General features: G+C 36.7%; 3 protein-coding genes across 3 annotated transcripts in view; 1 reads left to right on the forward strand and 2 right to left on the reverse strand.

Moving 5' to 3' along the window:
* Nucleotides 1-523: 523 nt before the first annotated feature.
* On the reverse strand, nucleotides 524-5,338 carry ankrd33ab (ankyrin repeat domain 33Ab; the record flags this gene model as incomplete). Its single annotated transcript, XM_081379976.1, has 4 exons — nucleotides 524-2,090; nucleotides 2,462-2,602; nucleotides 3,837-3,966; nucleotides 5,069-5,338. 4 exons carry the CDS (start codon nucleotides 5,336-5,338, stop codon nucleotides 1,246-1,248), a joined length of 1,386 nt encoding a protein of 461 aa, XP_081236102.1. The 3' UTR covers nucleotides 524-1,245.
* An 8,249-nt stretch (nucleotides 5,339-13,587) lies between these two features.
* On the forward strand, nucleotides 13,588-19,917 carry arhgef25b (Rho guanine nucleotide exchange factor (GEF) 25b). Its single transcript, XM_081379969.1, has 15 exons — nucleotides 13,588-13,817; nucleotides 15,099-15,442; nucleotides 16,016-16,090; nucleotides 16,182-16,306; nucleotides 16,409-16,475; nucleotides 16,559-16,662; nucleotides 16,761-16,830; nucleotides 16,941-17,030; nucleotides 17,141-17,233; nucleotides 18,029-18,079; nucleotides 18,188-18,265; nucleotides 18,469-18,660; nucleotides 18,737-18,917; nucleotides 19,021-19,205; nucleotides 19,341-19,917. Exons 1-14 carry the CDS (start codon nucleotides 13,727-13,729, stop codon nucleotides 19,200-19,202), a joined length of 1,743 nt encoding a protein of 580 aa, XP_081236095.1. The 5' UTR covers nucleotides 13,588-13,726; the 3' UTR covers nucleotides 19,203-19,205; nucleotides 19,341-19,917.
* Nucleotides 19,918-20,014: 97 nt separating this feature from the next.
* b4galnt1b (beta-1,4-N-acetyl-galactosaminyl transferase 1b) overlaps nucleotides 20,015-23,947 on the reverse strand; it is a 30,276-nt gene continuing 26,343 nt past the window's right edge. The window contains exon 12 of the mRNA XM_081379970.1: nucleotides 20,015-23,231. Coding sequence (XP_081236096.1) covers nucleotides 23,017-23,231 — 215 coding nt within the window. The 3' untranslated portion in view covers nucleotides 20,015-23,016. The remainder of the gene's footprint in view (nucleotides 23,232-23,947) is intronic.

Raw genomic sequence — 23,947 nt, forward strand, 5'->3', positions numbered from 1 at the left:
TGCATTAGGATGATAAAGGCTTACATAAATGACCAAGAACAGTGTTATTTGCACACTTGAGATATTTAGATTTTTTTTCTTAGCCATAACTTATATTGATACCTCTGTCCATACAATAGAAAATGTATATGAATATCACATCATATTTCTTTTAAAATTGTATACCCCTGCACATTCCCACATTCTGCTTGTCTTTTATTTCAAATCTAGTCCTTTTGCTTTGTAATAATGGGTGCACAGTATTTCTCTCCCCTTGTTGATGAAGATCGTATCACTACAAAATTGATTCCAAAGCACGTCCTTTAGAAGCCAAACTTAGAGGCCTCAGCTTGACCTGAGTGACCCGGTTAGATCTCTAATCCTGCATGGCTTTAACTGCTGCTCTTAGGATGGTTGTGTTGCATAACTGTGAGAGAGCAGATTACTGACTGTTCAGTCACATTTGTCCCTGTCGTTCTGTCAGAGATGCTACACAGGTGGAAGAGAGTGTAAGAAAAAGTCTAATAAGACCATTTTTGTGTACTACAGGATACATAGTTTATTAAATCATATTTACAGCATCTTACAATGGATCATACATATTTACAAACATAATACATGATCGAGTCAATAATGATAGCATTTTGTTAAAGTTCACTCTGTACAAAACCTCTAAATGTTCATTTTATTGGCAGCTGAATTACATCTGCACGTCTGCTGTGGTATAATTTTGCAAATATGGAATCCACAGCATTTAAACAATTTTATAGACAAGCTATGGTTAATTTGTTGTTGTTTTTTAATTATATGTTAGTAACGGACTATGCCTAATTAAATTGTTCAATATATTACATTACATATTTATAGTATAATTCAGTTCTGATTATGTTGGTGTTTATTTAAATACATAATGCAGAATTCATTTAGGAACTATCCTATATTGCAAGTCATCCAATCAGATATCTTAAACTGTTTGCTTAAGCCTATGAAGGACTGAAATGATCATAGATAAATTTCCCCTGTAAACTGGCAGTTATAGTAGGAAGTGATTTCGTGAGGCAGGACTGTACCGCTGTGGTTTCAAAATGCACTTCTCCTCAGGACCCATGCTTTCTTCACTGCATTGCTTCACTGATTCGGTCATCAAGCATTGCCCCATTGCTTCACTGATTCTGTCATCAAGCATTGCCCCACAACACTAAGGGCATCTACACCCTCATTGAGACTGAGTGCTTATCAGAATTTTGCAAAGATTTCAGAAAGCCCTTAGTCATCACTTTTCTTTTTTCTTTTATCCTTGTCTTTGCATTTCTTCTCCTTTTCTTTCTCTTCTTTTTCCTTTAACGCTTTCTTCTCTTTCTTCTTCTCCTCCTTGGCCTCCTTATACTTCCACTTTGGAGGCTCCAGGTAACCTTTCTGCTTTTTATTCTTCTTCACTTTCTTTGGGGTGGGCTCAGAGGATTTAGTGACTTTGATCTGTGGGATACAGCCCGAGGGGAAAACACTGTTGCGCCTTGACGCTACGCTACGAGGAATGAATGTGCGCATACCGGACTGAGCAATGGACAGCACACTTCCACGCCTCTGTGTATCAGCACAGCAGGACACAGAGACGGACTCCTGAGAGTGGATAGATGGAGAAATGAAGGAGACGGAGCTGTTTCGGTGGCACAGCGAACCCTCATCCAGCTGTTTCTCTGAGTGCTTCTGCATCAGCTCAGCCACAGCAAGCCGACGTTTACCTACCTGTGGAGGGCTGCTCGGGCAAAGCGGGCGCGTGGCCGTGGCTATGAGCGGGCTGTGTAGGCTGGTGGTCATTCGCACCATGTGATCCATGACACCATTTTCCTGTGGGTCGCGTGGGAAACTGAAACCGAACGTACTCTTGAGATGATGAGTCAACTTCTGGCCAGCACTCTTATTGCCTGTTGCTTTGCTGACCAGCAACTTAAGGTCGGGCCACTCTGGGACGTAGGTGTCACAGAACTGTTCCGCTGTGGGATGGAGTACAAGGTGGCGCAGACGTATCAGCGTGTCAAAGCGACCCGTTTTCAGTGCCCAGTCACGTGCACATTTACCACGGTTGGTGTCTACAGCATTTACATCAGCACCTAAGATAGAACAATACAGAGAATAAAAAAAAGAATATTGTGTATTAGAGGATTCTGCTGAAGCAGAGTATAGCTGGACATTTAAAGACTACATTAAAATGTGCACACTGACAGGCCTGAGTAATTTAAAGAATAATGTGGAGTCCAAAATCCACAGATCTTTTGCTTGGCTGCTTAATTAATCCAATAGGTGCTACTGAGGTGAACTGGGTCTATGCCAGCATATGCCATTCTTGATTGGCTATGTGGGTCACTTGGTGATTTATTGTCTCTCCCAACCAAGTGATATGATAAACATATAATCAGTATAAGAAATGCTCATACCTCAGAGATAATTTACAGCATATCAGCATGTGTGTTCAATTACTAACCATGCATTATAAGAGCTGCCACCACATCAGTCCTGCCCTGTATGGCAGCTTTCATGAGGGCAGTGAATCCTCTGTTGTCTCTGATCTCTGTCTCTGCTCCAGGGAAGTAATTCATGATGTAGTTGCATATGGAGACATGACCTGTGTACAGAAAGATTTAAAGGGGTCATATAATGGTACATACACTTTTACAAGTTGATTGTACTGAAATGTGTGTTGGCAGTGCCTGTACACAACCATCATAAAATGATAAAAATCCATCCAGTGGTTTTTTTTTTAATCTTCTTATATGTTTCCTCCCATCTCAAATCAAGCTGTTCGATTTTGTGACGTCACAAAATCGACGCCCCTCCCACGATGGTTGATTGACAGCAGCGTTTCAACACAGTCCCGTCCTCGCGCCCTCGTGAGCAAGCTGTCAATCATAGCGTTCATTGTTGATAGCTGGAGCACTGAGTAGAATGGCGTCGGTCTAAGAGATTGTGGTGTTCTGTTCTTGGGTGCAATAAGGAACACAGCATCATATTGATGTTCCTAAATCTGAACCGCTGAAGACGCAGTGGCTGAGTTTGTTTTCGAAGGGAATATTCCCCACGATCAACGTCAATGCTTTCATGTTTGCGCGAATCATTTCACCAGACTGCTTTACAAACGAGGATCAGTAAAAAGCTGGTTTTGCTAAGAAGCTGCTCCTGAAAAAAGGATCAGTACCAACTATTCATGTTCCTGCTGCACCTCCAGAAGAACTGAAGTGAGTGTAACGTTTTATTGACCTTTATATTAATCTTTATATTAATCTTTGCAAATCGCTTGCACGCTTCAAGATGAATGCGGCTATTTTTACACTCAGGGTACATTAGGGCATGTTTTCTATGTACGACGTTATCAATATAATTCATAATCCCACGTTTATAATGAACGATGCGTTATGGTTATTGTGTTACAAACGGTGTACGCACAGAACAGAGGGGCGGGGTGAGCAAAGCTCATTATCATTTAAAGACACATGCACTCAAACGGCGTACTGAAAACAGAGCTGTTTTTGACCAGGTAAAATTAGTGTTTTCTTACAATACTAATGAGAATTTTTAATTAAAGTATATTACAAACTTTTAATTTAGACCCGGCTAAAGAATCATATTAGCTTGTACAAAAATGACATTATATGACCCCTTTAAAAGGTTTTCACATTGTATTTCCGAAGACATACAGTACTGTGCAAAAGTCTTAAGCATGTTAAATTACTGAACCATATTCACAAAACTCAACAATATCAGGCTGTATATACTGTAACACTATTACTGCCAGAAGAATCCGGGCAGTAGCTCCTCTTACTACCATCAAAAAAGTGAATTGACATCACACGGTAACTGACCAGCTTGAGCAGCGATCATTAGAGCAGTGTTGCCGTCATTGTCTTGGTGGTTAATGTCCAGGTGTGGACAGCCGTGCAGCTCATAAACAATCAGAAGAAATCCTTTATATGCAGCCACCATCAGTCCATTCTAGAAGAGAGAATCATGTTATAAGGACCTTTATCAATTTACAGTTAAAAAGGTTAGAGACATAGACTGTAGCACATGGACACTCCACACCAACAGGTACTTTCATAATCAATTAAACCATAATAACCCAGCAACACTTTGAGGCATAGGTTTCTTCAGGAATTTCCAACGATCATTTAATAAGTGTTTTTTGATTCATGATTACAATTAGGTATGTTAATATTCCTTAAATTGACTTCCACGTGCTGTTAAATTTCAATTGAAATGCAATCATTCCTCAAATATGAATTTTGTTAACAAGTTGCTACAAAGACTGCAATGGTTGTCCAAGTTGTAAACATAAAAGTCTCTTCAAGAAATACGTCAGACCCCATTTTACTCATAAACATTTGAAACTTCCATAGAAAACCATATCGAAATAGCCTTTATCAATGACCTACAAATTTGTTTAAAACATTGGTCACACTTTATATTAGGTGGCCTTAACTATATACTTTACCTTTTGATGCAATATACTTATTACATGTGGGTGCATTGCGATTACATTTAAAGTACTTGCATTTAAATAAGATTTGTTGTTTCATTGTTTACTTTTCTTCGAACTGTAATCCAAACCCTTACCCCCAATCTCTAACCCTACCTTTACTTCTAACCACAAACAGTAAATGTGGGAATTTTCCAGAACATGTAGTTACACAATAAACCCATAGTCTTCTTGTAGGCATTTAATGTTAGTTAAGGCCATCTAATATGTCCCCCATGTACATCCTATGTACTTATTATAGTAATTACAATAACTGAGTAATAACTAGGTACTAACCCTGAACTTACCCCTAAACCTACCCTTAACCCATGTTGTTACTTTACATTACCCAGTACATTCTTAGGCAAGTGCACGTACTGTAAAATAAAGTGCAACCAATATGAAGGTAGACCAAAACATCATTGGTTGACAATGATGTTATATATTTTTAATGGCTGACAAAAGTTGTTTTTAATGGATTACCTCAATCTTTCATAGCTCACTCCTTCTGCTCAGTGATAAGACACTCAATCTTTAATACTCTTTAATACTAATTTGCAATATCTTATAATATCTTACCCAGCCATTAATGTCAACTTCCATGACCTCATCCCGGGTCACACTACGTTCCAGCACTCTCTTCAGTGCTTCTGTATCGTTTTGGACACATGCCTCATATAGTGTGTTGGCAGTTCCCTTTTTCCTGTCCTCTTGTTCATAGTCAGGGAGAACAGAGTCATCAGAGAGCAAACTTCCAGAGTCCGACTCTTCCAACAATGATATTTCATCATCAGCTGGGCCTGATCCCAGGTTTGGGTCCTCAAAGGCAGAGCTATGAACTGCTGCCATGTCTCAAGAGTTTAATGTTGTGCCTACATCATCTTTTCTGGCATTTGAGGAAAGTGTTCCAACGCGACTGTGGTAGGTCAGCAATTTGAGGTGAAGGAATGCACTCCAAGTGTTTATGGCCCCTGTCTTAAGGCAAACAGACCAACAGAGATAAACCACAAGACTCTCTAACCAAGTGAGAACCTTCATAAAAAGAATTCATTTGCAGCGATTGCAACCATTACAGTTCAATTGACTCAAAAGCTTCTAATGCGAGAAAATTGGGAGTTTTAATAGCTCTGGATTTAGCCTGGGAGAGCTGTGCTTTAATTGTCAGTGCTAAATCTGGCCTGCTCAGGCTTAAAATACACAGATACCAATAAACAGGCTTACATACTCTTGTTACCTCAAAAAGCATGTTACCTCAGTGACCTGTAGCATAAATATATCTATACATTTATAGTTATTTTAAGTTGTACACATATTTAGTTTTGCTACAAAACTGGTATTTCTATTTCTCAAAACATCAATAAATAAAACATTTCTCCAGTTGTGCATGTCACAAAGCAAAATATAGCTAAATAGAATCCAAAGATTACAATAATAAAGCAATAAACATTCTCTTTAGAGCTCTAGTGTACCAGTATGAAGACAATCAGATGCTCTTGTTTTTACTTTATATGGAATATGGAGTATGGGGTAAATATGGAATATAACTCACCTGTGTCCAACTTTCAGAAGAAAAGAAGAGCCTTCGGTGAGCCCTGCTATACTTTGAATCAACTTTCACATCCTTATCATCAGAAATCTCAGCTCCCAGAAAATACAAGTCAGCTTCATGTCTTCGTAGTTCATGTGTGTATGTGATCCTATGTATACATGCTTCGTAACGCCTCAGGTTTAGACTAATGCCTTTCAGGATCAGAAAGGACCCAACACGTGCACTCAGAGCATAATCACCTTTCTCTCTCTCACACACTCACACGCGCACACACACACACACACACACACACACACACACACACACACACACACACACACACACACACACACACACACACACACACACACACACACACTATCTAAATGGGGACATTGCAGAGACTTCTATTCTTTTTATGCAGCTAGTTATAAAAATTATAACCTAATCCTAACTGAAAATTTTCTGCATTTAAAAAAAAAAAACTTTATTTTTATATTACACACTCAAAATGGTCTCCTTTTCTTTCTGTCTCTTACTGACAATCATTTAAATATTACAATTATTATGAATCCAATGATGCTGATAAAGTTAAGCATGCAGTGTGTGGGTTTCAGGACTTTGTGTTTTTGTCTTATATATTGCTTGTTTTATGTCACAGGGACCCTGCATTTAGTTTAGAGGATAATAATGGAATGTGAAGCTGTCTTTGATCAGATTTCAAGACGGAGTGACATACTTTGCTGACAAAAATGTCCTTACATGACAGGTTAAATGTTTATCCGGTAATGAACACTTGCCTCTACAGATGGCCAAAATAAGACAATCCATAAAGCAGTCTGATAAAAAAAAAATGGATTTCTGCAGCAGAAATAAATTCCAATCATGAATATCTAATTAACACCAATGTTACGACAAACTTGCAAGCTGACTTGCTTAAATTCTTGCGATTCTGAAGGGACTGAGATAATCTTAAATTAACTCTTTTATCATAGCTTAACAAAACATCCTAAGTACCAAAATTAAGTAAATCCTAAATTTAAAATGTCAGTCATCACTGATGTACAAGCAGTACATATCCTACATATCATATTAGACATATAACATTACTAAATATGTTGAGGATGACAGTGCTAGAAATTAATGAAAAATTATAGTAACAGATTATTCTTTTATTTCTTATCAAATAAAAACTAAAGCAACACAAAATACAAAGTAATAGAATTTAATTAGAATCAAATTTGCAGTTGTACAGAAGAGTACAAAAAGAAAATAGAAATAGAGAGAAAGCAACATTTTTATTATTTTCACGTAACTGAACTCTGATTCTTTTTTAAGGATAATCTCATATTCTTAAACATAACTCTCATAGGAACCTTTCAACATTTATGGATTTTTTATTAAGACACTATTTACTATGCTTATTGAAATGTTTTCCTAATGAGGACATGGATAATAGATCTAGAAAATCCTTCCTCAAACAAGCACCCTCTGCCCCCCAACCACCAACCCCTTTGCCTCCAAAAACCCATACAAACACATGCACATTGTTTTTATATCATGTCGGTGGCCTCCCACTGACTTGTTGTTCTAAATTTAAGTTAATTAGACTAACCCTAAGGAAGAACCCTAATCCTAACCTTTGGGACTTGTACATGTTGAATAAGACTTTAATTCCTTTATTTTACAATAAATAAAAAATCTCTCTCTCTCTCTCTCTGGGAGGTTAAGATGGAGCAAGAGGGTGTTGGAGAAACAGGAGGGAATGGGTGGTGGACAGCAGAAGGAGATAGATAAGAATGTGTGTCAGTGAATCAGGGAGAGTGGAGTAGAGATTAAACTGGACAGTACTGGACTAGTATAGAGAAGACACAACACGCAGCCAAACATTTCCTTCATCCACCTGGAGACAAAGAAAGAGGAAAATGAAGAGTTTGGCCAAACTTCAGGGAAACCCAGAGCAACTGCTGATGTCTTTATCAAACCCTTCCTTGGACTTGAGTAACCAGCACGGGGTGAGAAAACACATTCACACACATTTACTTATAAATGGTAACATACTTTATGTAGACACTTTATGTGTAAATTTTTTTTTGTACAAAATTGATCAATTTTAAGGTCACTTTTGGAGACTAAACCATAGTGTAAAGTATATACACATATTGACTGCTATTAAATATACACTGAAAAAGATGAGATTATTTTGAGGCCTTATTTGGTATGGCTGTTATTATGTGTCTTTTGGTTTATTACAAACGCAGTCTGACATGACTGAGATAACCAGATTTTGATTGTGTGTTCAAAGTCTGTTAGCGCTCTTTAACAGACACGTTTCTACACAAATTTTGTCGCTTTGAGTTCAATGGTTTATGAACGATTTACACAGAAATGACTACATATACAATTCCCTAACATTGCCCTACTAAATGTTAAGTATATAGGTAGTTGATGTCCATAAATTTATTTGGACCAATTAATCCATTTTAATCACCCTTTTAAGTTTATTTTATAATGGTCCTGTAGTGTAGAAATAAAATAAATATTCCATGCTGTAGATCAAAAGAACTGTATAAGTTAACCCTCAGAGAGTCTTCGGTCACTTCTGACCGAAAAATTTTCTGTTTTGAATTTTTAAAAATCACAGCTTCATCGGAAGGTTATGATACTTGGTGACTTTTATGGCATTAGGTATGTGTATGCAAAAAAAAATTGAGGTCATGATCCGAGCATGCTAAGTGGTCGTAAAAAAAATAGTCACACTCAGTGCCTTCGGTCAAAAATGACCGACCCATAGGAAATGAATGGGAAATTTACAAAAACACAAAAATTCTCTGAATTTTTGTCTGTACAATCTACAAATCGGCCACGATTCTAAAAAAAAGTACACCGCAGTAAAGGGGTGACACTCTACAACATCAAGAGTGCAAAAAATTCACACCCCACACACACACACACACATAGAAACACACTTTTATACACATACACACCAATAAATTCAGAATACACAAAATCTGTTTTGAATTTTTAAAAATCACAGCTTAATTGGAATGTTACGAAACTTGGTGACTTTTCTGGCATTAGGTATGTGAACACAGAAAAAAATTGAGGTCATGATCCGAGCATGCTAAGTGGTCGTAAAAAAATAGTCACACTCATGGTCTTCGGTCAAAAATGACCCCCATAGGAAATGAATGGGAAATTGACAAAAACACAAAAATTCGCTACAAATTGGCCACGATGCAGAAAAAAAGTGCTCAGCAATGAAGGGGTGAAACTCTAAAACATCAAGAGTGAAAAACATAACATAATTAATAATTATAATTAATATATATATATAATTAATATAATAATTATTAAAATTATTAAAATAATAATTAATAAAATGTTATAAACCTTGGCAAAAAGTATTATTTGAGAATTTCTAAAAAAATACAATCAATCCACATCTTAAAAGTAAGTAATTTGGTCCAAAAACAACTAGAATTCACAAGCATCTCCATTTAGAGCTATTACAGGCATCTAGTGGTAAACCCATGCAATAACATGATTTATTTAATTTTATGTTTAATAAATTGATTTATTTTTTTCATTTTTATTTTTTTTCTGAAAGCCTAGTCTCTATTTTAACCGAAAATACCGCATAGAAAAAAAATAATAAAAAATAATAATAATAAAAAAAAAAAACATTATTTTCAATGGCAAAAAATGGACTATAAATATTGCATAAATATTAATAAGTTCAATCAAATTGTCTCAAAATACTAATTTAAAAAGAATAAATATTATAGAACAAAAATAAATTGCATTGGTTTTTACTGGGATGGAGGAAGTTTCATTTTTAGGTGTCCGGTCACTTCTGACCGGGAAGGCACTGAGTGTGACTGCTAAACGAAGACTCTCTGAGGGTTAAAACATATGCTAATAAACTAATTTATGACAACAATATGCTTTAGCAAAATGTAGTGGTATAGAATCATATCACACCACAGGACATGACATGACCTGACTATCTTAACCAGTGCACTACACTTACCCCCGGTTTCACAGACAAGGCTTAAGGCTATCCTCCCAGACTAAAATATGTCCGTGTCATTATTTTGTCTCAAGATGCACACAAGTAATGTTTTTTTTTCTTCTAAGGCACTTTTATAAAAGCTACTTAAATGCAGTAATTGAACTAAGGCTTAATCCTGGCTTAATCTAAGCCCTGTTTGTGAAACTGGGCCTTAATTATTATTATTTACCCCTCTTGTAGTTATTTCTCAATTGTTTGTGTAAATAGCTTGAATGCTTTAGCAATACTCTAATAACTTCAAGACCAACACACACCAGTCAAAACAAGAGTGACTGAAAGCAGGCCTGTGTCTCTTATCTTATGCCTTAGGGATGCTTCTTATTTTTACCTATTCTAAATTTTCAGTCTCTCTTACCAGCATGATCAGATCAGCAAGAATTACATGGACCACATGATCATTTGTCCCGTATTATTTTTAGCGAGATGCTGTCTCATTGAAAGACTTTTTGGGTTTCTTTGTACTTACAATCGGAAAATGATTACTTCATGGTTAAGACTTAAGCCTTCAATAGAATTTTGCCAAACTTGTCACAACAAGTCAACTCAATACTGATATTGCTCCAACTAGGCCAACTTACCAAATGTTTACTGCAAATGAAGGAAGCAAGGACAAAAGATAAGGCCTCCTCCAGTACACTGTACTTTGGATGTATTTCTACAGTAGATACTCAAGATAAAAAAAAAAGTGTTATTCTAGCTTATGTGTTGTCTGGAATGTTTATATATGGAATTACATGTAAATATATACCAATTAAATGAATGCCTTGACAGTGGCACAGATTTACTTTATTTAGATTGCCAATGTTTTAATAGAAAGGTAAATCTTTTAATCAAAATGTCATGGTACTATAGTATTATCTTTAATATATGCTGATTTAAATAAACAGAACCAGTGATCAGAATCTAAAGAAAATTACCATTGAGAAGTCGAATGTTCAAAAGCATTAGGTACTGGGTATTTAGGGGGAAATGGTCCTTACAATAGGCTTAATTTTGTACATGCAAAAATATATTTTTTATTTTAATTTTGGGGTGAAATACTTTCTCAAGACTCACCCAGGAGTGCCTTGTCGGTCTAATTTGAGGAGTTATGTGGTCTTTTCTGAGGTCATACATGTATATAAATTGCTCAGGTATAGACATGTATGATAGAAAAGCTAGTTACAGCTCTGCCCCTTCAGAGCTGAAGGATAACACTAACTTTTATGACCCGTTTCAGATCCAAGAAAGCAATGAAGGGTGTACTTTACTGGAAGACAGCTGTGGTTGTTCAAAGAAGGGCGCAAAATTGGAAACTGGAGAACAAAGCTGTAACTCAAAACCCAAACGCATACCTGAGGGCAAAGGTGAGGGGTCATACATACCCTTTCATAATGTTTAAGAATTTTGAATTCTTTTTCACAGAGTCAAAACATGCACGCATAGTCTTTAACTGGTTCCACACCTAGTGCAAGACAAAAAAAAAAAAAAGGTGATAATTAATAAATATACTTCAGTTTCAGTTTGTAGGTCTATGTCTTTGAAAGAATGGTTAAAAGAGCAAAAACAACACTGTTTAAAAAATACCAAATGTAACTAACAAATTACCTGGAGATGACCGGAACAAGAAGCCTTATCTGGGAAAATATGGTTCATCTTCTGGTGAACATTTGACTTCACAAATATGGGCAATATGGCAAAAATATCATATCACGATTCTTTTCAGTAAAATCACGATTTTATCACGATTCTCTTTCATGTTGGTTTTACTATTTTGCAAGTGACTGAGCATTACAGCAAAACTAATGTCCCTATTTTAAAAACAAAGCCTTATATAAGATAACAAAATATGAAATAAACAAGTAATAAAAACTGTTTTAGCTTAATTTTCTCACGTCATGGGATCACAACACTAGAGATAGTAAATCTTTTCCTGGATTTTTTTTGTGCGTTCCCGAGATTAGACCTTCCTTAACATAATGCCGAAAACCCGAAGTCTCTAGGTGGTCTGGTTGAGGAGTAGATAGAAGTGCAAGATTGGTGCGCACAGACAGAAATCATGAGTTAACAATCGCAATTTTGTCCGGTGGAAAATTGCGCTAAAAAGAATGGCAGACAATTAGGCCAAAGTGGCGCAAATAAAAATAGTCTACACAACATAATATACAAATGAAATAAACAGTGCTTTATTTTTTTCAACTACTACAGTAACAGTTGTAGGCTATTTAACTGTTAACGGTAGCATTCAAGAAAGAAATTAAATGAACACAATAAGTTAACCAACTGTGTTTATGTAAACCTTGTGTGTATTTGACAGAATTAGCGCAATATTGAAAGGTAACTTAATCCAGTAATCAGGCGCTGTTTGACGTTTAGTGTGTGTGCGCTTCGGGTGTGTATGCAACGCGCTCAGAAAAGCGCATGTTAGTGCCGCGCAACAGCACGCGAATGAAATGTTTAACCGGCAAAGCTTTAATGCACAGGCAAGTAATGAACTTTATGAACTGCAGTGTCCCGTCCCGTGAGTGTAACTCTACCGCTGCGTTAACATGTGATGTGTGAATGTACGTCGCATTGAGTATGTTGAGATGGAGGCGCCAGAACAGCAACTGATAGAATGCACTGTAGTAGGCTACGATATTTCTTCAAAAACAAATACGCGTGATATCGCTCACCCCTAATTTGACTAGTCTGCCTGTATAGGCTAGGCTCTTCATAGAAAGTTTTTCCCGATGTTTCTCCACAAGATGGCAATATTGTGTTCTTTTTTTAACTATGGAGTTTTGTAGGCCTAGTACACGGAGAGAGCAGTAGTTAAAGCTTGATTATTCGTTTTGACGTCTGTGACTGTCATTACGTCTTTTCTAACCTCCATATCAACCATTCGAAGCACTCAAACTAGCCTACTAAGTTACTGCTTTGTGTTAATCCACCTGACCTGCATAGGACAGAAAACACAGGTTGCTTTATCTTTTAAACTCGAGTTGTACAAACACGGCTAAGTTACCTTAAACCTCGCATGTCCACTTTGTTGCTTCTGTCTTCTGTGGATTTTATTAGCGTTTTTCATCGTCGTCTTTGATTAAGTTCCATAGACTTTAGAAGACGGTGCACTCATATTACTTATGGTAGAAAGTTCAACACGCAAATGCAGTAAATATCCCGCCTTCTAAATAAAATGTAAAAGTGATGTTCAACTGTCCCGTCCTACATTTTTTCTTGTTCGAGAAGCCATTTCACTCGGATATATGAAGACGTTTGCTTTTTCTTCTGCCGTTTTATGGCGGTTAGCGAAAAAACGATATGTGCATTCCCGCCACCTACTGTTCTTCTTCTTCTTCTTCTTCTTCTTCTTCTTCTTCTTCTTTCTTTTAATGGCGGTTGGCAAACAACTTTTAAGTGTGCATTACCGCCATCACCACCTACTGTGCTGGAGTGTGTGGACCATGATAAACGAATAGCCAATAGGCAAGCTTGTTTCAAGCCAACTTTAACTCTCCCCTCCATTCCCCCCATGATGTACCAGTGGGTCTATGTGGATAAAAGCAGGGATTATACAGATGTTGCGTGTGAATTCAGAGCTCAGGGATTACCTCTGAACCGAGAGTAGGAGTGTGACTGCTGTAAATTATATAGCAGTGTTTACTCGGCTGGTATGAAGGGGCATCGTGCCCCACGGGTGTGTGGCTGTGGACGCTTCTGCCAGAAAGTTTTGGCCAGGTGTGATTGCTGCTTCAGACAGCAAGGTAAGAGATCCGTATGTTGCTCTGTCACTTTTGACTATAGTCAGATGTTGCATTGTCAGATCTCTTCAAATCTTATTTGTATTTGCATTGTGTTTTGGTAGGCTTGGCTGTTTTCAAGGGATGGCAATTCTGAATATGTGCCCAGCATACTTGATTAAGCCAAAAACATTCCTACTTTACATATTTTGGAGCTTAAAAAATATTATTTGCTCGTAAACCGAGTGTATTAATTATACTATTGTTTTGTTGCTTCATCATAATGCAGTTTGAAAAAGTGATGAACCCATTTCTTAATATTGTTATTTTGTCAGTATAATTTTGCACAGATTATCTGTAGAAATGCTGATGCATTGTGTATGTAAATGGTTGTTTTATGGGTTATTGCAGGATTATGGTTATTCGACCTTTAGAAACAGCTAATCCATGTGCAGAAAAAGTAGAATCCTTTCTGTTTTGTCCCTCATTCTCTCTCTCAAAGTCTTTCCTTCCCGTTTGCCCTTCAGTTAGGGCATGCTTTTCCCACATTGCGCTGTAAAGCTTTTAAATCAAGGGGAAAAAACAAACCATTTTTAAGCTGTATCATCTGCTTATAAGGCAGAATCTCATGTGTTGCCAGTTATATTTATATTCCACCTTTTATGACTATGTGGAAAATTCAGGACAAATGACTGCAAGATGAATATTAATGGTGGAGCTGGAAATTCTCTTGTTATATATCTCATTACTTCTCCCGATTCTCTCCTTATTAAATCATTGCACAACATACACTACTACTCAAAGGTCTGAGGTCAGTAAGATTCTGATTATTATTCTTTTTGGAAGGAATTTAATTATGCATTAAATTGATCGAAAGTTACAATGAATAGACTTTTAATAATAAATAAAAAAGCAAGGAAAAAGCACTTTATTTATGGCAAAAGAATGGCCAGAGTTGATGGAAATAAAGGTCCCTTCTAATGAAATTAGGTAAGTCTTCTACCCCCTGTTTTATCATGGTGGTTGTCAGTACAATCGAGCAGTGTATATTCACTGTATATCATTTAATTATGCATATAGTTATAATTTGTTATATTTGTAGAGCTAAAAATGCCATCTAATAATCTGTCAAAGGTTGTTATAATATTTTTCTAGCAGAGTTCTAATCATAATCATAGCCTCCATCCAATTTTTGCTTTACCATAAATATATATATATATATTTTTCAGTGCTGGTTTTTGGAAGTGTTGCTTTAAAGATCGAAATATTTCCTTTCTCCGTCTCTCTCTGTCTCGGTCTCTGTAGAGTCATACACGTTGACAGGGCTTGGCGATGTCTCCTTCCCTACTGAAACACCTTCGGCCTCCGTCTCCATTGATGACCTCTCTCCAATCTCACCCAGCAAATATCAGCCTTTTTCCACTAGACGGCCATCTACCACATCTACCCACTCTCTCAAGGCCCTCAAGAGATGGTTGAGCAGCCCAGTTCGAAAGCTGAGTCTGGGAGGAGGTGGCAAGGGTCAGAGCTCAAAGGTCATTCAGAGCCCAGACAGGTCAGCCTATATGTTTCTACCCCTCTCACCAACTCAAAGCCCATTGAGCCCAACAGAGAAGTCCAAAAAACTGCCCCACTCCTTCAGATCTCTGGTATGCACATCATTTACACTTCTGTTCAAAAGTGTGGGGTCAGTACGATTTAAAAAAAAGAAATGACTACTTTTATTCAGTAAGTATGCATTAAATTAATCAAAGTGACAGTAAAAACTCACAAACCTTTTTAAAAAAGTCATTTTTAAACAAATGCTGTCTTTTGAACTTTCTGTTTATCAAAGAATCCTGTAAAAAAAGTATCAGGGTGTCCACATACATTTTAAGCAGCACAACAGTTTTCAACTGTGATAAAAATTAATAAAAGCACCAATCAGCATATTAAAATGATTTTGAAGCATCACGTGAACATTTTGAAATGTATTAAATTAAAAGCGCTTCTTTTGAATTTTAATAATATTTCACAATATCACTGCTTTTTCTGTATTTTTGAGCAAATAAATGTTGCCTTGGTGAGCATGAGACTTCTTTCAAAAACATTTTAAAAATCTTACCGACCCAAAAACTTTTGAATGTTTTATGTATATCACAGATAGAGAGGGAATAAGTGTAATTTTTTTCATACTGTATTTAATACCAAAACTGTACACTTTCTTGTCCTGTGGCATGCAGGACTGTGATGAACTTTCAGGGCCAACATCTCCTGACAGTCCCTATTACCCAAGATACCTAAATGATCTCTTGCAGGTAATACAATAGAACTGATCACTGGACAGTGCTGAACAATTTTACTTAACTGCTGATTTGTGCTTGTGATGGCTAATGAATCCAATTTCAGAGGCATCAGTCTTGCGATGTGCATTATGGGGAGAGAGGTGCCTCGTTAAATGATGAGACACACGTACAATCGCTGAGCCTGGAGGATGAAGAACAGGAGAAAAGAAGTGCATTAGAGAAAACCATGTAGGTATTTGATTGATGGTGACCCCAAACCCATGGTTTGTGGAAAGAAATACTGTTAATTATCCTTCTCCAAATCTGACATTCCTCATATCTTACTCATAGATATGTGCTGACAGAGCTGGTCGAGACAGAGAAGCTATATGTGGAAGATCTGGGGCTTGTAGTGGAGGTAACACATAAATGCATTCAATCCCACGCATAGAAGAGCTTAGTCATTCTCTCTTTTTAACTCTCACTTTCTCCCTTCTTCAGGGTTATATGGCTACAATGAAAAGTGTTGGAGTGCCTGAGTATTTGGTAGGAAAGGATAAAATAGTGTTTGGGAACATTCATCAGATCTATGACTGGCACAAAGAGTAGGTCACCTATTGATAGAATCTGTGCCCATCGAGGTGTGCGGACCTGACCTTCTTACAGCTCCTACTGTACCTTTTTTTTGTTTTTTTTTAAACAGCTGTTTTCTTGGAGAGTTGGAGAAATGTGTGTCTGAACCTGACCTACTGGCACAACTGTTTATCAAACATGTAAGTCTAGGTTTTATTTCCTTCATCTGCTAATGATACAGTCGATATTTGTAGTACATAAATTGAAACATTTGCCTGTGTGGCAACAAATATGTCTGTGTGTTTCCCAGGAGAGGCGGCTCAACATGTATGTGGTCTACTGTCAGAACAAGCCGAAGTCAGAGCACATCGTCTCAGAGTACATTGAAACCTATTTTGAGGTAATTTGTGCTGAAATGAGGTCAAATCTGAGTATAGTTATGTGGCCATGTTTACGATTTGGTGTATGAGGGAAATGTCTATGACTGTCCTGTGCTCTTTCACAATGTAGGAACTGAGACAGCAGCTGGGTCACAGACTGCAGTTAAATGACCTGCTCATCAAACCTGTTCAGAGAATCATGAAATATCAGCTGCTGCTGAAGGTGTGTTAGTGTGAGCTTGTACACAAGTATACACTCATTCAAAATAGAGACTTCTTATAATAGTGCACCATTTTTTCCCCACCTGTAGTTTCATTCATTCCCTATTTTCCTCCTCTGTCAACCTAACAAGTTTTTGGCCATAGCTGAAATATTATTATAATTTGAAATAGTTGTTTTCTATTTATGTATTTTAAAAGGTAATCTATTCATGTGATGGCAAAGCTCAATTTAGAAATCTTTTGTAACATTATAAATGTCTTTACTGTCACTTTTAATCAATGCATTGTTGCAGAAAACGTTTTAATTAAAAGAAAATCATACTGACATCAAACTTTTGAACGTATATGTTATTCAGCAATTCCCATTACAGAAAAGAAATACCTCAAATTCATACTGTATAGCCAATATGTCATAAATTTTGTCATTGTATGAACTGACATGAAGTGCATAACAACAAACCCCCCAGTCTCTCCCCGTGGGCCGCAGCAAAATGGCTGCCCAATGCTCTAGGTGTGTGTGTCCACGGTTTGCAGTGTGTCTGTGTTCACTACTCCTAATGTGCGTGCACTAACTTTGATGGGTTAAATGCAGAGGACAAATTCTGAGTATGGGTTACCATACTTGGTCTTCATATGTCACTTCACTTTATTTAACCCTGATATATTATATATATATAATATATATATATATATATATACACACAGAAACGGTTCATTTATTGGCATTGCCTTAATTTGCATATTTATTCTTCCCCTCAGTTAGTTAGTATTCTGCCTAAATGTTGTTTATTTACAGGATTTCTTGAAGTACTACACTAAAGCAGGCAGACAAACAGAAGATCTTGAGGTAGGTACAGTCTATAGTGGCTTCTAAAAGTGAGGACAAGAGAATAAACTCATTATCAGTTGACATATTGAATTATTATTCCGTTCTCTTTTTGTGTCCTTATCACAGAGGGCAGTGCAGGTGATGTGTTTTGTTCCAAAGCGATGTAACGACATGATGAATGTTGGAAGACTACAGGGTTTTGAGGTAGGATGAGACTCAAATGCACTGCAGAAATAGAAATGGTTTACTTCACCTTGGACTGCTTCAGTATTTAAAATTAGCACAGCATGAGTCCATTATTAATAAAACAATTAAGCCATTTATAGTTCTTTTATAGTTGTATTAGCTCTCTACAGCTAATTAGCTAAATTTTCACTCAGATCACCTGTGATTGATTGGGTTCATAGGGTCAGCTGAGAGCACAAGGGAAACTCTTGCAACAGGACACCTTCACATTCATTGAGAATGAGAACAGCATCCTCTCCCGTCCCAAGGAGAGACGGGTGTTCCTCTTTGAGCAGCTTGTCATCCTCAGTGAGCCAATTGACCGCAAGAAAGGCTTTTCCCTGACAGGATACATCTATAAAAACAGCATCAAGGTGAAAAGCAGAGAAGAAAAAAGTGGGAGATAGTAGGCAAAATAAATATGAGGGTAAATATTTGTATCTTTCACAGATTAGTTGTTTGGGCATTGAGGATTGTTGCCCAGACGACTCATGTCGGTTGGTGTTGACGTCTCGTAATGTAGATGGAAGCATGCAGCGATTCATTCTTCGTGCATCAACTCCAGAAATCAGAATGTCCTGGGCAAATGACATCATACAGATGCTGGAGACACAGCGCAACTTCTTAAACGGTATCAGCATCATACTTTCCATGACCCTTGTGTGATCTTGTCATAGATCAGAATTCCTAATGGACGCTGTTCTCTTTCATCTCCTCTATTGCACCCATCATAGCACTGCAGTCTCCTATTGAATTCCAGAGAAAAGAAATTAAATCCCTCAGCCTGGGAAAGAACATGACAACATCACCCTCACTGAACTCTGACCTGCGACCCTATAGCTCTGCATCAGTGGACCGCCAGGTTCTGCCCTGCCTGCGCTCCTGGAATTCCTCACGACCTTCCACGCCTCATTGAAAGGTCAATGTTTCCTTGATTTTTGAAATTATCATAATTTGTTCATTAAAACCCCCCAAACTTTCCAGAGGTTCATCTGGTCTCATAGCGAGTATTTTTTACTAGCATATGTTTTCACTCTTTTCCTTAAATTTTCAGCTTTCTGACAGTCCTGCAAAGGCACTTTCTCATCTTCCTCTGCCCTCAACCCAAGCAATGGACCATCTGTTACCCTCAGGAGAACATTTTAAGGAGATAAAGGAAGACTTAGTCCATTTCCGAGTTAGTTATGTCCAATAAACAAAGACTGAATTACTCTTCCGCCTGCCAGTTCAATATGATAACACAACCTTCAGTACTTGACAATAGTAACAAGTATTTTGGGCCTACAAGACTACATTTTCTGTTACCATAACAAAAAAAGAACGAAAGTATTGGACTGTATGCACAAAACTTTGCATCAGTGATGATATAATTTACAAAAGATTGAAAATGTTTATGTAGCTACTGATAATTCTATATTACTAAAATTGTGCATGGGAAGGTTAACTTATTCCTTCTTCCAAATGATACATAATGTGACAGTACTGTAAAATTTCAGGTATGTGTACTACCTGAAATCAAGCTACCCAGTGTGTTACTTTTTCTTATTCAGATGTTTTCATTAGCATTGTATATTCACTGAATGACTCTAGACTTTCCGTTTGAAATCTGTCAATTAAAAGATTCTTAAGTGACCCTAGACTTCTGTATGTCTATATTCTAACTTTACTTACCATACAAGATTTACACTTTTCTTCAGGAAGACAGAAACCATGACAAATGTTATCACCAAAGCCTTTATCTTATTCCATTCAACAACAAATGCTTTTTCTTACATTTACAAAAGAAAAAGAAAGAAAAAAAGGTATTTTTTTCCTTTTGTTATTTTCCCCTTTTTTATATTTAAGGGACCTTTGCCACTACATTGTTCTTTTAAAAATGAGCAATAGGCAGCCAAACTTTTTGGGGAGACGGAAATTTATATTTGTATTACAGATACAAAACACCAACAGAAAATAGTCATGCAGAGCAGACACAGTGAGAAACCCAGAGATGAGGAGTCGGAATCATTGCAGTGAAGTGAGGAGGAAGCAGGGAATTAAAATTGTAATCAAAAAAGTCGATCTCATCATAGCCAGGGTATCAGATGTTCAGCTTTACTTCTGTTCAAGCTCCCATTCCCATTAAGCTCATCTGAAACTAACTGTGTAATCAAGTAGCCTTAAACCAATGCTTTTGCATGCTCCCTTTTAGACCTTACACTCATGCACCTGAATATGCAGGGCAGATAAATGGAAGCATTCACCAGACAGCATCATAGTATTGCAGGACTGCATCCTCCACTTGTCTTTTTCAGGACTGAAATAAGCTCAGTGACTGGTAGTGAGTGATAAAGTACCATTTAAAGAATTTTAGGTAACACTTTATTTTAAGGTGTGCTTGTTACAGTGTAATTATCCATTTAAGTACTGAGTAATATTAATTAACTATACTTACTATAGGGTTACTTGCATAATTATGCATTATTCATAGTTATTACTATAGTAACTACATGATGTAACATGCAACAAGGACACTAAAATAAAAGTTACCAAATTGTATTCCCTTTTCTGTTTTAAGGGGGTGTCACATGGCATTTCAGATATAAAAAAAGTGCAAAAGTGTTTTCAATTTCATTTTAAACCATTGCACGATGTATTCAACCTGTGTGTTAATTTAACTTCATTACGCACTGAACCTCTGAGCTTTCGCTTCCTTCACCTCTTAAGGCTTTTTAGACAGCCATGCACTTATTTACTCCTGTATGGCACCATTTTTAGACAGGATGTAACAGGAAAGGAAGAGAACTATCACACACGCAACACACACTCGTATAGAAATGTATGATCTTTGACATGGTATTAATGTTGAATGTTATTTGAAGAATTTGTGGTTCAATGGATAATGCAGCAAACAGTCATTAGGGCCTCATGTTGAGACAATGTAAAGCTCACTCGATGTAGTCTCTCTCTCACACACACATAAATACAAACAAACATAACCAAAATTATGCTATACATTGGATTTGACAGCAATTACACCAGATTCTTACATGTTTTTACTCTACAGAAGGTGGCTGCATACAGTACCAGTCAAAGGTTTGTACAAACTGTTTCTCATGATCTTAAAGACCCTTTGATCTTAAAGCTTTATTTTGGTTGAGAAATATACATAGTGCATCTAAAAGTCTTTACAAAACATAATTTTTAAATTAAATGATTGGGCAGAGTTTGGCAACTTAAAAAGCTAAAAAATATATATAAAATTTAATTTTGATTAATGTTTTTGGCGGTTCAATGTTTTTAATCCCAACAATTATTACAAAACAAGGAAAATAATAATAATTAAAAATAAGATGTATCCAAATTTTTGACAGCTACTGTAGATATCATCTTAATGATCATTTTATTTTAGAATGACTTCATTATTTGCACATAATGTGCTATTTACTCTGAAGAGTCTATTAATATCGCTTTTTTTTGTTGGTTTTAGTAAGGTTAGTTGTCTCAGCCATTCTGCATAGCAAAAGCAACTGACTGGAGCTCCCTCCCCCCCGGTGGACTACATGCTCACGATGAGTGATTGCTAACTAAATTTATAAAAGGTAGCATTGGACCTCACATTGCTGCTTCACATCCGGCTGATATTTAATCAAGGCTGCATGCTTCAGTACATAGGGACGAAATCTAAAAAGACTCTAGAATCAATTAAATAAAAATGTACAAAAAAATAAATAAGATATACCAGGACAGTGATTCAGCCTTTGGCACAGTCACTCTTTAGAACAGAAAAATATCAAATTCAGGAGGTTTTACTGATATACAATGAATCACCCCTCTATCTCTCGCTTGAGTGTGTATGTGAGAGGGAGAGAGAGATAATGAGAGTGATATGTTGGATTGTCTGTGGTTTTAGCTTGCTAATGATGTTCACTATGTTCCTTCTTTCAGTGACGCTGAGGGTCTGGTCTCTCCAATTGAAGTCCATTTGTTTTAGTGCAAACGTACAGAGAGACGACCCTCAATAAAACCCACACAGACTAGGTACACACACAATTCGATTAATGCCAGACAGGGAGATTATGTGACATTCCATGCGAACGTCCCAAAGAAAGTGTCTCCCTTTATCTGGATTGAAAAATTCTAAAAGTCATGGTTCGAAAGTTTGCCTCCACAGTTTTCTCTTCGTTCTTCAGTTTCAAAAGAAACTTCTGTACTCTCATCAGTTAAAGGACTAGCCTAGTTCTTTCAAAAAATAAATATTCTGTCATAGTCTTACTCCCATGTCATTTTGGGGCTTGGAATGTCTCTTTTACAGTTTAAAACAACATTCGCGTGAGTAAATAATGACAGAATTTTCATTTTTGGGCTTACTATCTCTTTAAATGTGATACTGAAACATGATTGGCTGAGGAGAAAAAAAGATGGCTGTGCATAATTTACGGAATGGTTTGATCTGTATCTAAAGAATTGTTCTGAACAAAAATAAAGCTAAAAAAAGGAGACACAAAAATACGACATCTTCAGGTATCAAAAAAATGTTAATCAGCCATCACTGCACATCTCATCCGCCAGTCATGTCTGATCACCTTAAGACACTTTCCAAAAGAGCCCCCCCCCCTTACTCACATGGGACCATATAAAGTAACACAGCACACCTCCAGTGTCTTCACAGGCTCCTTTAGCTACTCATGGAGAGAGTGTTCATTTGAGGGAGGATGAGAGAAAGGGAAGAAGGCATTGTCAGAGTGGGTTCAGTTGTGTGTTAGACACTGGAAGCGGTTTTTGAAGTACAAGAGGCCATTTTTGGTGTGAGTCGCATCAGATGAAGCAGGAGGGTAACGGAACTTTGCGTAAGTTTTGTCGCTTTCCGACTGGCCCCACGGTAGCTTGATCTTAGTGGCGTGGTTCACAATGACATCATCACACGACCCAACATGCAGGGAGCCAAGCCCATCAATAAAGAACTCTGTAAAACAAAATATGGAAATGAGAAAATTTGTTGTCTCTATGAACTACATTTTTTTTTTCATGTCCGTGTGACTAATTTCTTCAGTCTACAATTATGATGACAATTGCTGTTTCTATAATAACGCATAAAGTCATATATGTTTGAAATAACATATTTACACACAGACACACACTTACACACTACCATTCAAAAGTTTGGGGTCAGTGAGATTTTTTTATGTTTTTGAAAGTATGAGAAAGTACCAATAATGCATTTATTTGATCAAAAGTACAGTAAAAACACTAATATTGTAATATATTACATTTACACTTAAAAATTCAATGTATTTTATTCCTGTGATGGCAAAGCTGGATTTTCAGCATTATTACTCCAGTCTTCAGTGTCACATGATCATTTAGAAATCATTCTAATAAGCTATTTTGATGCTCAAGAAACATTTCTTGTTATTATCAATGTTGAAAACAGTACTACATAATATTTTTTGTAGAAACTGTTGTGCATTTTTTTCCAGGATTCCTTGATGAATTGAAAGTTTGACAATATTAATTTGAAAGAAAAATCTTTTCTAATGTTATAAATGTATTTACTGTCACTTTTGAACAATAATGAATTCATTTTCAGATCTCAAAATTTATATTTTCATACTGTACATTATGATTCACATGTATAACATTTAAAAGGATTGATCAGGATTTTTAGTATTTTACTATCGA

This window comes from Scardinius erythrophthalmus, assembly GCF_964197995.2.
Source record: "Scardinius erythrophthalmus genome assembly, chromosome: 12".
Classification (NCBI taxonomy): Eukaryota; Metazoa; Chordata; class Actinopteri; order Cypriniformes; family Leuciscidae; genus Scardinius; species Scardinius erythrophthalmus.